At 38.2% G+C, this 13,612-nt stretch overlaps 1 protein-coding gene across 2 annotated transcripts in view; it reads right to left on the bottom strand.

Annotated features, from left to right (window-relative positions):
* Positions 1-12,174, bottom strand: part of ephb4a (eph receptor B4a) — a 39,559-nt gene extending 27,385 nt beyond the window's left edge. Inside the window, exon 1 of one of the 2 annotated variants that reach the window (XM_079420269.1) lies at positions 11,191-12,174. In XM_079420269.1, coding sequence (XP_079276395.1) covers positions 11,191-11,269 — 79 coding nt within the window. In that variant the 5' untranslated portion in view covers positions 11,270-12,174. The remainder of the gene's footprint in view (positions 1-11,190) is intronic. The other variant, XM_079420270.1, reaches the window with a different exon arrangement.
* Between the last annotated feature and the right edge of the window lie 1,438 nt (positions 12,175-13,612).

Genomic DNA, 13,612 nt, shown 5'->3' with positions numbered 1-13,612 from the left:
TGAGCGCCTCGTAAGTACCTCACCTCTACAGATAAAGTATGAGTGTTTGTCTGCTTCACGTTTCTGTCTCATTTATGTCTGTCTTCTGTATGAGTGTGTGTCTAGAAAAGCTCCATGGAAAATTGTATTGCTCAGAGGTTGCTTTTCAACGCTGGGAAACTTAGAGTTCTCAAAATGATTCATTAAAATTTAAATATTATAATCGATTAGGACAATAGTTGATACACAGTAAACTGCTGAAATAAAATAAGACAACAAACCCAATTAATTCTAAGAGATTTTAATAAGAAATGTCTCAAAGTTCTAATCAAAGTATCCAGACCTTGGTATTTTGCGAGATTTGAGCAAAGTTGAAGACGATATTTTGAAATGACTACGATTTTTCCCAATGCAAAAGTCTCCATTTACTCTCTACTCAACCTCATAGCTTAGAATAACAGTTGAGATATTTAGTTGAGGAATCTTTTTTCTTACAGGAATCTTGAATGTAAATCACACACTGTGGTACGTGACCTTGAGCTGATATCATGCCTTGAGTGTTTCCTGTGCGCACTCCAAACCTCTTTAATTATAGACACATCCTCACTTTCTCTCAAAGGTAAATGACAGAAGACCAGCCCAGGCTACAATTAGTCTTACACTTTAATTAAGGAAAAGAGAAGAGAAGAGAAGAGAAGAGAAGAGAAGAGAAGAGAAGAGAAGAGAAGAGAAGAGAAGAGAAGAGAAGAGAAGAGAAGAGAAGAGAAGAGAAGAGAAGAGAAGGTGAAAGGAGGGGGAGGGATGGCGAATGGAAAGGGGGTGAAAAAGGAGGCCAAGGAGAAAGAGTGGCAGAGGGGAGATGAAAGGGAAAACATGAATTAGGACGAGATGGATGGAGATGAACAGATAGTGAAGAGAGATGAGCATTTAATCCGAGTACTGTAGCGTGACCGTGTGTTTGTGTGTCTAATGGTTTATTACTGAAGCACACCTGGACTACAGATGCTCCTACTAGGAATGTACAAAGCCACACACTTGCAAAATCGCTGTCTAAATGATTAGTTGGAGATCAAAACGGCCCATATTTACTTTCTCAGTAAACATTGCTGGTCTTATTGTGAACAATTCATCTGTACGCAAAAGTTCTTCTTTGTAATCTTCCATCAAGTGCGATAACTTATTCAGCCTCTCAAATGTCTTTCTGTTCGGGCTAATATCATCAAGCCCTCTTATTTTTCATTCCAGAAGTACCCTTGTGAAGAAGTACACGTTAGCACTTTATTTTTATTAGTATGATTTTGAAAAGAGTTCATATTACAGAAATAAAGTAATATATTTTCGGACACCTAATTGCATGTTAACTACAATTAAATGAACACTTTTGTAGTTGCAATTTATATTAAATGCAATTATCTGAACTTTACATTGCTATTTTGACCCACCAAAGTACATCTTTATATGTAATTTCATAATTACTGCTATTGTCTTTTAAAGTGTACTGCTGAATTTACTGACACGCCTTTATAATAAACTAAAATATACTTTAAATGTACTACAGTTAAATTATGATCAAGCACTTAACTTTAGAAAGTCTTTAAGTACACTTTAAGTTGACCATCCAATTCTTAGCTTCTACACCACTAAGAAAGATACACCAAAAATAAGACTTGTTTAATATCTTAGTTGGCTACTGAGTTTTACCAGAACACACACACACACCTTTTACCACATAAGCAGATAATCCAACCTGCCTAACTCGGTGAAGCGATGAAACATCTGCAACTTGCACAGACAAAATCCAACTTCTCAAGCTTTCGAAAACAAGGCTTTGTCTCTGAAAGAGACCACCATGAGTAATGATTTGCTCCTATTACTATGGCATCATCGGACAGGGACATGTGAAAGGAAAGCGAACTGCTCCTAAGTCCACTCTAAATGAATGAACAATATTTCTCTCGTCTCAACTTGTTTACATATTTCATTTAGGCTGACGCATCTTTGAGTGTGGATTCGTTTCCTAGCAGTCAGCCTTTCAGCAAACGCATGCTAGACGGTGTTTGCACTTGTATTGCTGTTGGGAAAACATTACAAAGAAAGAGAGACAAAAAAACAGAAATTGTTTGCTTTTGGACACAAAAATCCTGAAACATACTCTAAGTAAGTATGCAAACGCAAACGTTTGCCAGGTGCGTTGAAAGCGTATGGTCTGATGCACATATTTAACTTGCGTTATTGCGTTACTCTGGCAGTAGCAAATTCTCAGTGCTTGAGGTGACAGTTTTTGTACAAAAGTTTTTGTAGGCCAACCCGTGAGTTTGCATCACCCTGGTTCCCTCAACAAAAACCCAAAATATTTTACTTTTAATAATACTTTTGGATTATTTTATTTGGAATATCCTTGAAGTCAAGCTTGGGTGGCAAAAATTGTTTGCATTCCCAGACCTAAATAAAGTATTTTTTGGGCCTTAAAGGTAAAGTTTACACACATTTAAATGTGAAGCACCCTTGTCCAAAAAGAGATTATAACAATACTACTTATAGCCTATTTTTTTTACTGTGCACAACATATTAATTTCTGTTTGCACCTGAAACAGTCTACAACCGTCTACATTTACAAAATCGTTCATATATACTCCGGTACAATGCACTCAACTTGACCTTACATTTCCTTTGATGAATAAACCAGAAGTAATATCAACTGCTTGTGATTTATTAATTGGTATACTTGTGTATGTTAAAATATTTTACACAAAACTGGATAAAGTAAAAACTATTCTCAAAAGTGTACTGTGCAGTATATAGTGCACAGTATGCTGTAAGCTAATCATTCATTCCCAGCATAGCCAAAGACTTCCTTTGCAATCTGTTGAACTCTTGAGCTGTATTGATGTGCAGGCCATCAGCTACCATCACAGCTTTTATTATCATTACATCCCCATATGGCTACTCACACGGTACATCACGAACACACACACACACACACACAAACTGACCCTTAATCATATCCACTCCAACACACACACACACACACACACTCATTGAGTAAGTGTCAGTGGGAGCCAGGAGGCATGCTGGTTTGATCGGTGTGTGAACAGAGAAAGCAGACTGTTCCTGTCTGTTGCACATACACATACACACACACACACACACACACACATTGGCCCAGCATAACCCCAGCAGATATCTGATAGATAATACACTCTCTGCATGACTCTCCTCTTTCAATCTTTTGTTTCCTACACTCCTTTCTTTTCTGATCCCTCAATTTCTAACCAAGCTTTCAGTGAAAATCAGAGAGCATGAGCACGACAAAACCATTTGTGCTTACACTGAACAAATTTATAAAAACACATTATAGTGAAGCATTATGACTTCGTATGACACTTCATTCATGTGTGTGTTTATTTAGCTACTCTTTGGGGACAAATCTGTCCCCATGAAATGAGCTAAATATGACAAATATTCCCCTTTGGGGACATCCTAATGTCTCATATATTAAATGTTTCTGTTTTAATTAAATGTAAATGGGATATACTTAGGGTGTGAGTTAATCTGTAGTATTTATAATTACCTTTATATAAAAATTATTTGGGCATGTCCTCATTCAGCTGAATAAATGTGTGTATAAGTCCAAATGGTAGCTTGGACTAAAAAAACAAATCCAGTTTATGGGACCTTTCGAGTCAAAAACCATAAGAAACTGAATTACTTTAACGGTTTTAAAAAAAAAAAAAGGGGGGGGGGGGGGTTGTTATGTCCCATGTGAGAAAATTTTTAGGAAAAAGAAAATCCTCTCAACACAAAATGAAGGGGTTAAACTACATACAAACCCATGTTAAACATTGCCCCATTAGTCAAACACTATGCTTTTTTTAATACATTTTTTAACCAGTCTTGAAGTTTGCGTGTCAAGTGTTAAAGTCTACAAATTTCTAAAATAATATCCCAGATATCTGTTTTGTAAGGTGATAGCACTTTCAGAAACAAACCCACCATAGTTCATTTACAGGGGTGGATTTAACCAATAGGCGAGGTAAGCGGGGAACCAGTGGGCCTCGTCTGATATTCGCGAAACATACTTGGTAAATGCACCAGTATGTATTTGTGTTATGGAGAGCGTCAAATGTTCACTTACCACTCAAAACAGCGAGTTTTTGTCAGGTGCGGAGTTCTGCAAGCTTGTGAATCCTCTCATTATAACAACGTGTAGATAAGATGTAAATAAGAGATTCATTGTGCAGAGAGCTTATTAACGCTATGTCGTGAGATCGCGATGAACTGAAGTGAGTGAGCTTTTAGTGATTACAGATGGATGCATTCTAAGCGGTTTTGACTGTCTCAGAACAGATATAGTCACCTCAGTAAAGAAATTGTATTTCAAGTCATAATTTTATTTGTTTTGATGTTTCAAAATTTTCCTAGGCGTGCCGGCATTAACTATACATGCAAATGAACTATAAACTAAAAACGCATATAAATACACGAATGCAATGACTAGAGATTTTCGCTTAATAGATTACATTTTCGATTTGTTTCTCGCCAAACCCTATCGTATGCCTTAAGAACACTTGGAATACGGAACGAGTTGCATGGGATAATTTTTATGACATTTTAATCCTTTTTGTAAAGAGATTGAAGAAGTTTACAATTCATTAAATGGACAAGTGCAAGCATTTTTTTATATGTCTTCTTTTGTAATCTGAAAAAAATAAGGTAGCTTAATATGGCTTTAGAATAGCATCAGGTTGACTAAATATTTAGGCTACTTAAGTTGTGAAGGGGTAATAGTTATAATAAATAATAGTTACAGCTATAATGAGAGAGAGCTAGCGAGCAAAATACGGGTTAGGCGTAAAAGAGCATATAGTTATTGTGTTGGGGCCCCGTACCTGAAATTTGGTGAAAATAGTCTGCCCCTGTTCATTTAACATATTAAATGTATTACTAATGAAAAATTAGCTGAACAGGAAACCTGTAGTTGCCTTGAGGAATTTACTGGCTGAATGGAGCATTCTGCATTTAGTAAACAAACAAATTCCGACTGTCAAATGGAGTGTAATAATGTGGGACAACTAAAACAGTCAAGAGAACCTAAAATCTGAACGCGGTTATGTTGAATTTTTACATTCTCTCAACAACTACAGTTTTTACAGTGTGTGTATGCAAACATAAACATGTCCAAGCATCACCCAGAATGCCTGTGGACACCACAGCTTATGTGTGTGGAAACTCAAGCTTCCATGTTTTTGTCGATGCCCACACCTAATCCGCTCCACACACACACCTGACCTATTTTAAGAGCACCCAGACACCTCAGCGCAGATCTTTCAGAAATACGTGTCTCTTCTCTGTTTTAAATTATCAGTCTTAACAAAGGGTCTTTGTGAGTAAATTATCTGTGAATGCATTAATCAGGGTTATTAATTCACAAGGAATCATGTTAATAGCGTTTAATGTGATTTAGCAAGGATGTGTACATCATTCCTATTAACCAACCATGTTGGTATTAGGTTTAGAGCCGGTTATGGATTTAATTATGAAACAACAAAAACACAACCAGCAAGGCTGCATTGGGAAAGAAATGGTGGGGATTGCACAGGTATACAGGATGGAGAGAGAGAGAGAGAAACCGTAGAAGCAGGAGGCACGTGCTGTGAACTGCAGAGAAGACGAATGGCTTTGAATGTGCAGTTGCCAACGGGGGGCAAGTGGGGGAGTGCAAGCTCGGGAGAGGCACAGAATGAGGCTCATTTTTTGGGATAAGAGAGATCTCACACTGCGCCCTAATGGGGGAACTAACACGCAATTCAGACGAGAAAGCTTCTGCTCTGTTTGAAAAGTATAATGTGATATATGACAAGATTAGTTGTAAGGTTCATATACCTTACTTGGAAACACATTGCTCTGTTTATCTCTTCACGAAACTTCCTGCAAAGCATTTGCAGATTTGTTGATGTACGTGACACAATTCTTTGAGAAAACTGGTCAAGTAATTTTTCATCCCATAGGCGCCTGAGAGATGAACAGAGTAGTAAAGCAGGCTAAAAGGTTTCAAGAACTCTTTAGAGCTCACAATAGGACATGGACAGAAAGTGAGACAGACACTAAACAACGTACTGGCATAGCAAAGTTAACATATGTGAAGTGGATATAAAACAGGATTTTCATAATCAAAACAGCTTTTATAGTTTGCTGTCTAAAATGTGTTGTGCAATTAAGCTTTGTTTTTGAAGAGAATGAATTCAGGTTCTGATGTCTTTGTATATGAGCACTTAATCAATAAACAGACAATCTCATTTTGGTGTACTGTGGAATATTACGTGTCACACAAGCCAAGCGTTTTGCGAAACTATATTTCAAGAGCTGCTCAATCAACTGATACCAGAACCAGCAGCTCCTTTCTATGCAGTATCTCCAGAAGACCTGAAAACCAGAGAGTAAATGGACTTATTTTCAGGCTGGAAAAATATCACTCCTAAGGGTGAAAACGACAAACAGTGCGGTATCTGACTCTCCGGCAAAGGGCGCATTTACACAAGCAGGACAAGTCTTTTGTTGGTTTAGGAACAACATTATTATCAAACACTCTTAGTTTTAACTGTAATCATGACCTGTAATCATGTCCTGCTACAAACCTTATAGGCAGTTGTTCAAGCCTCTAACCGCAAACTAAAGCCTAACCACAAAATCCCGGATTAATAAGAATGTTGTTCTAGGGCCAAGGATGCTGGAACGCATTCTACTTGAGTAAACTGATGTGTTTAAAAGGAGTGTTTCACACAAAAAAATCTATCATCATTTACTAGCCCGTGTGTTATTTCAAGACTTTCATTCAACTTCAAAACACAAAGATAATTTTAATGAAACCTGAGAGTTTTGGTTATATGGCCTTTCAGTAGAGGGACAGAAATCTCTGAAAAATCTTTAAAAATCTCTTCATTTGGGTTTTGTTGAAGAACAAAAGTCTTATGGGTTTGGAACGACAAGAGGGTGAGTAAATAATGGCAATTTTTTGAATATTTTTTTGACTGATCTAATCTTTTAAGCCTGGCACAAGTTGTAATGGTTGAAATGGCTAGTTAAAACAGACCTGATACGTTGACTAGAGGCAGAACCAATCAGGGTCATCACAACTAACATCCTACTAGGGATGTGCACTGACCAACTTCACTGACGTTTAAACTGAAATTCTGTAACCGACTAGTCAACTAGTCTAAAAGTACGAAACCCTCAGAGGAAAGTCAAAAACATATGTGCGATCCATTTGAAATAATTAATCTACGAATCAAGGAACAAACTTAATTCAAGATTCTCTAAAAACCAATTTGATTATGTTACTTAATCTTTGCTGCTTGTGTAAATTTATCTTATTTTAAAGATATTTAGCAATTTTTACTGGAAACAAGACTGAGAATATCATTTTTGCAGTGCATGAGGGTTGCCAAGAATCCCATCAGGGCTGTATAGTGTCTCTAAACGATTCTATGAGTTGGCTGCAATCAATCCTGGACCACTATTAAGTTGTAATTGGTGGGATTACATGAGCACGCTCCTTCCAAACCTTTCTCTGCAACTCTATTATGAAAGGTGTCACCACACAAATGTGGTCCACTTACAGAAATGACCCACTGCATTATAGGAGTTCCTCGATCACCTGATCGGTTCTCTTCTTTCTACGCTGATTGTGTCTGCCTCTGTAAGGTCAAAGGTCTCCTCTCATGCTAAACGGTGATTCTCAACCGCTTTTAGAGGCATGTAGGAGGGAATGATGGAGACAGAGAGAAAAAACATAAAACGAGAGACTCTTAGGCTGTCAGCCCCTCATCCATCAGGGCGGTATTGACACTGATGCACTGGCTGAAGAGACATGAAAGCGAGAGAGAGAGAGAGGGAGTCCAATCCCAACAAGAGCTGCTTGAGCGCTGTTATCATCCTATCAATCTGCACAGTGTTTGGATCGGCAACCGGGGCAATTGTAGACCACACACTCAAACACAAAAAACACACATGAAAGAATAAAAGTTGAAAAAGGATTCCTTCCACATGAGATCCACCATGCATATGCAACTGGAAGCTCTCTGGGTTTGAGACAAACATACTGTAGTAACTCTGTAGAGAGTAAAGGTGCTGGATTGATGATTAGAGATGAGACGTGGAGCTGCAGTTTAAATCTTCAAGCGGCTAATCACAGGATTAACAACCAAAGAGAGAGCGAGGAGCGGGGGAGAGAGGAGAGTGCCGCTTTAAATGCAAATCCCTGTCTTATAAAAATCAGTTCCATTTAATAGGATTTCTGAGGAGGGATGTGCTTTTCTGCAGCGGGAGAGAAGTAGAGGAAACTTCACCACAGTCAAAAAAGAACAAGCGAACCACAAAAAGAAGAGAGAAGAATAAAAAGTGTTCTGCATCAATATTCATTTTTGCTTCATTATGCCACTAAACATGTATGTTCAAAATGGTACACAATCATATAACATAATTTTATAATCATATAACTTTTAAGAAATAATTCTCACCATTAACTAGTTGCTTATTGTAATACATTTTACTAGCATATTGTCTGTTTATTAGTACTTATAAAGCACATATTAATGCCTTATTTTGCATGATCATATTTTAGATCCCTTAATCCACCCCATACCTAAACAACTAACAACTACCTTACTAACTATTAATAAGCAGCAAATTGGGAGTTTAAGGCAAATTTCATTATTTATAGTGAGAATTGGTCCCCAAACTAAAGTGTGATCCATTATTCTTACTATTATTATGAAATGAATATTTTGCAGAGTAAGCAAGTTTCTTGAATGCACTTATTACTTAGATGACTTGCTGATTTTGTCTGCTGCGAAATATGATTGCATTACCAAAACTTGCTTGTACTGTGGCCATGTGATACCACTTGAAAAGTTCATTGTATGCTGTGTCACAAAGCAGCATACATTATACACTACATTGCCAATCCATGACTGTGAGAGTGAATGCATGTGCATGATGGAGAGATACAAGAGAGACGGAGATCAGAAGAGTGAGACAGAGAGAAATAAGTGAATAAGTGACAGAAGGTGGAATGGATAAGCTCTTTTTTTGCTCCAGGGTAACAGAAGACGGAAGACAGAAGAGTTCCTGAGCGCTGACCTCACATGAAAGCCATTGTTACCTCTCTCTCTTTTAGCTGATATTTCCTCACAAAGGGAATTAGAGATCAGTGCAGTGATCCTCACAGATCTGGCATTAGTTTAATCTCACGCAGGGGTTTGAGTTACTACAGAATCAAATCCAATCTCCCCCTGCTGCTTCTGTTACTGACTTCACCATATTAGTCTGTACAACTGCCAAAGCAACTCCCCCTAGCCCCCAAACTCCCATCTCAGCGAATTACCAGGTACAGTCACCCAATCGGGTCGTTTTGATTATTTAGTAATATTCTGGTATGAAACTGTGGCCAGAATTAACACTTGCTAAAGGTGAGTAAAAACCAGAAATAAAAAGAAATGCTAATTTAAAGCGACACAAGCAACAAACTAATTAAAACAGAGGGAGAGCCAATAAACAGTCATGAGTAACTTCAAAAATATATTGTCTTTAAACTACATTTTTTAATGACTTTTTAAATTTATCCAGCTTTCCATTACACTTTCTAAAAAATGTTAAAGAACTCATCAATGGACAGCATTTACCAGAGAAGCTCAAAGTCTTAAAACACCATTGCACAGAAACCCAATGGGAAATTGGCGAGAACTATAACACACCAATATAGAGTTAATTCTAATTCTACTCTAGTCAATTCTAGGGACAAAAAGAAGTATTTCTGACAAAACGTTTTTCCATTGGAAACAAATATTTTCCTTATTGACATAATTCTATGTAGAGACATTGAGACAAATATTTGAAGAACAAAATCTAGAGGTTTCATTTTACCGTTCCGGATTAAACGCTTTATCGTCTTTTCACTTGAGAGCGCAGACTAGGGGATTTCTGACACTCATCAGCTAATTACCACGACAGAAATGCGTCAATAACTCATTAATTGGACCCAGCGTTGCTGTTGGAGGATCATCACCTGCGTGTGTCTGTCACACAGGTCGGTTAATTGATTCCGGCGAGCGGGGAGCAGGTGTGTGCACCGTACCATGTAATGCGGAACTAATCCGAACCGTCCGTCCGCCCGCCATCGATTAAGCAGCCTGCGGCAAACTGATAGACTTACAACAGGTAGCTACGTAGTCACCTTTAGCCAAATCTAGCACCATATACCTCTCTCTGTATTTGCCACTGCAGATTGAAACCTCCGTGAACAGCTATTCATCATTCTATTGATCAAAATGACTACTTATTGAGGTTACTTGATGGAATGCCTCCTGACAATACAGGACTCAAATTTCTATCGACCCAAGACACCCATATATCGCTCATCCCCTGTAATTTAACATTTGCGTGTTACTTGAGATGCACTTATTGTGCTTCTGTTTGATCCACCCAACGGCGATTTTCAGAAAGGAAAGAAGACAAAGGAATGGCTTAAGAATGAAATCAATGTTATTATGTGCATAGTCTAGTGATTACAGGAGCATAGTAATTATATTGATTATTAAAGGGCACTTTAAACTCTGAAAGCAACTAATGTGAAAGCAGGGGCGTAACCATTATAAGTGCTCTTTTAAAAATCTCTACTTTAAATCCCGACTTTCAGCGAGAAAATTATTACTTTTAAACCAGCACCCCCAGCCTTCCCGTTTGGAGGAGTATTTTTTTGTAAAAAAAAAAAAAAAGATTAGGAAAAAACAATTAAACAAATCCAGTCTATTCAGTTGTTCTTTGCATCAATATAGCTAAACAATTAAGCCAACAGAAGCGTTTTACAAACCCTCACTCTTACAGTGCCTCTGGTCACAAAGTAATAGACCAGACCGTGAGTAATAAATTAAGCCTACTAGACATAACCCTAGAGTACTGTTAACTAGCCATCGAATACATGGGATTTATGAATGCTTTCTCAGTAAGGGCCTCAGTCGTAGCCTATTACCTAGTAAAAACAGAAGAATGGGCATAATGCCCAGTCAAAATATTGCATAGTGAATAAAATAGCACTGCTTCTGTTTTGTATACATCATAAGTTAACACCCAATGTTATGACACTTTTATAAGTAACAACACGTCTTTCTCTATGGAGTCAACAGGTAGTTGCGTTTAATAAAATGATTGAGTTACCTTCTTCAGCCACTGATCTGAGCAGGAACTCCAGCAGGATAATCCAGAGCGCGGCCACATTCCTGGAGAAGAGCTCCATCGTGGAATCACGAGTGTTTTACTTGTGAATGTTTACAAAGATGGGCAAACAGTGCAAAGGTTTAAGAATCGTCAGCTGGGTCTTGTACCCATCAGGAACAAACAATCGCACGGTGGGAGTCGTCAAAGCACAGAGAAAAGCCACCAAGTCATGAGAGAGAGAAAAACTTAACTTCAGACGAGAACAAATCTAATACTGTATCAGTTAAGTTTGTTGTAGAAATAGAGATTTAGAGAAAAATTGAGATTTAAAAATCACTCATAACTTTATAAGCTAATCGAATGAAAAGAATACTGTCCATATCATTAAAGAAAGCAAAACCAAACAAAATCTCTCAAACGATCTTTCTATCTACACGCAAACGTGCCAGTTTTGCCAAAAACATACGGAGCAACAACATGCCGTAAACTCGTCTGCGTGGAACCCCTTTGTGAGGGGTGTAGGTCGACTTGTCCTAATTTCCCACTCTGAAATGGGATGGCTTTTTAAAATCCACCTAATAAAACAAATCCGTCAGGCCACTTCTTTTACTGACTGTGCGAAAATCTCATTTAAATCACATAGACGTCCTCATCCAGCGCCAGAATTCTGATTTTCGTCAGCGAATCCACCGCGTCCTTTATCTTTAAAAACATGAAGAACCTGCGAAATAAAAGCGATGCTTGAATGCGATCATACGCCAACTCAACGAGCGAACGTCGTGCTCTTTATCCAATGGCGAATGCATGCAAATCGCGGTGTAGTTCGTCAAGATTATAACAAAACATGCGCGTTCGAGATGGGGATAAATCTCGGCAAATCCTAGAAGTTGGCACGAGGCGTTGAGTCTTCAGCCGCGCGCAGTAAATGTGAGGTGGTCAATGCGACTGAGGAGCAGTCTCCTCCTCTCAAAGCACCTCCTCCACGAGCACCCCCTCCACTGTAGGCCAATTCACCACGCCGGTCAAAAAAGCCAATCTGGACGAAAAATAGATGCGTTTACGATAATATTTTGTCCATCCAGTTAGTTAGGTCGTTGATTGCAAGTTGTGTAAAGTACTAGTTCATCTTGAAGTTACGCCTTTCTTGTTTGCTCTGCCTGCGGTGACAGCGAACTCTTAGACAAACCTTTAAACTGACTTTTTCCTTGTGACAAAATGTTAGTCCTGCAACCCTGGTTAGTGTCTTTAAGAAAAAGTCAAATATTGAAATTCATTGCAACAGCTGTTTTTGGCATTTAAGCTACCATATTCACCTAGTCTGGAAAAGTCATCGAAATCAATTGAATAATCTCTAAACATCTGCTAAACATGATTGGCTGGCAAAATTAGGGAAAAGTCTTGAGTTCCTTAAAATCACTGTATGGTAAATGATAATCATTTAGTGCCATGGTGGGTATATCAGACCGTCATGGTATTACCATCTGATACCATCACTGTACCATGGTACCACCACAGTACTTTTTGTAAACAAGCCTTATCAGCGCTTAGATCAGCTCTTTCTGTTGAAAACCCAGACCACAGCAACCACTGACTTTAGAGCAAAACCGCTTCAAATAAGCTGTCACAACCTTTTTTCTTTAAAAAGTAAGATGAAACCACATACAGGGAGCTTTAATTCCTATGCTAATGCATCTATGGAGCCCTCTTCATCACACCTATGTGGATTGGCGTGTTATTTGGCTGAAGGATTGCACATTCACTCAGGTTCTTGTCATGCTAATTCAAGCACTTGTCTTCTCGCTGTAAACCATTAGCTGCTACAGGAAGGCCATGAAGGAAAAGTGTGAGACTTGAAAAGCTTGGAGGGAGAAAGTGTGAGGGCCTTTGAGAGAGAAGCCACTGGAAAAGGAAGCAAAATCATGCCGTGACATGTTTTATTTTACATTTAACAAGTTGTTAAATGCATATGAGGACGATACGATCAAGGGTGAGTCTACCTCATTTTTTATTAGGTTCTTCTTTTAAGATAATGATATTCGTATGTGATGATGCCAAACAGAAATGGCCATTACTGTAAATCTGAAAGACATTTTTGAAAGATAAGTTTTCATTGCATTTACACACGCCAATACACACAAGGCTGGATACAATGGATATATAGCCTATGGTATTGTCTGATATGTATCCAACATTAAGTAGTTTTATGTAAAATGTTCAAATAAATAGGTGAAAGCACAGCAACAGAATTTAATCACAGAATGCACACAGACATGTCTTCACACTTTAATGTGGCTACTGTCACAGATCTCCTGTATAATCTGCTTATGGGTGACAAAGTAGCAAAAGTGTCTCACTATGATTGGAACTCGATGTCTGAGCTTTCTTGTCCTCCTTCAAAAACAATATATAATCATAATTTTGG

This window comes from Barbus barbus, assembly GCF_936440315.1.
Source record: "Barbus barbus genome assembly, chromosome: 6".
Taxonomy (NCBI): domain Eukaryota; kingdom Metazoa; phylum Chordata; class Actinopteri; order Cypriniformes; family Cyprinidae; genus Barbus; species Barbus barbus.
Note: the sequence above shows the minus strand (reverse complement) of the source record. Positions and strands in the feature narration are given on the sequence as shown.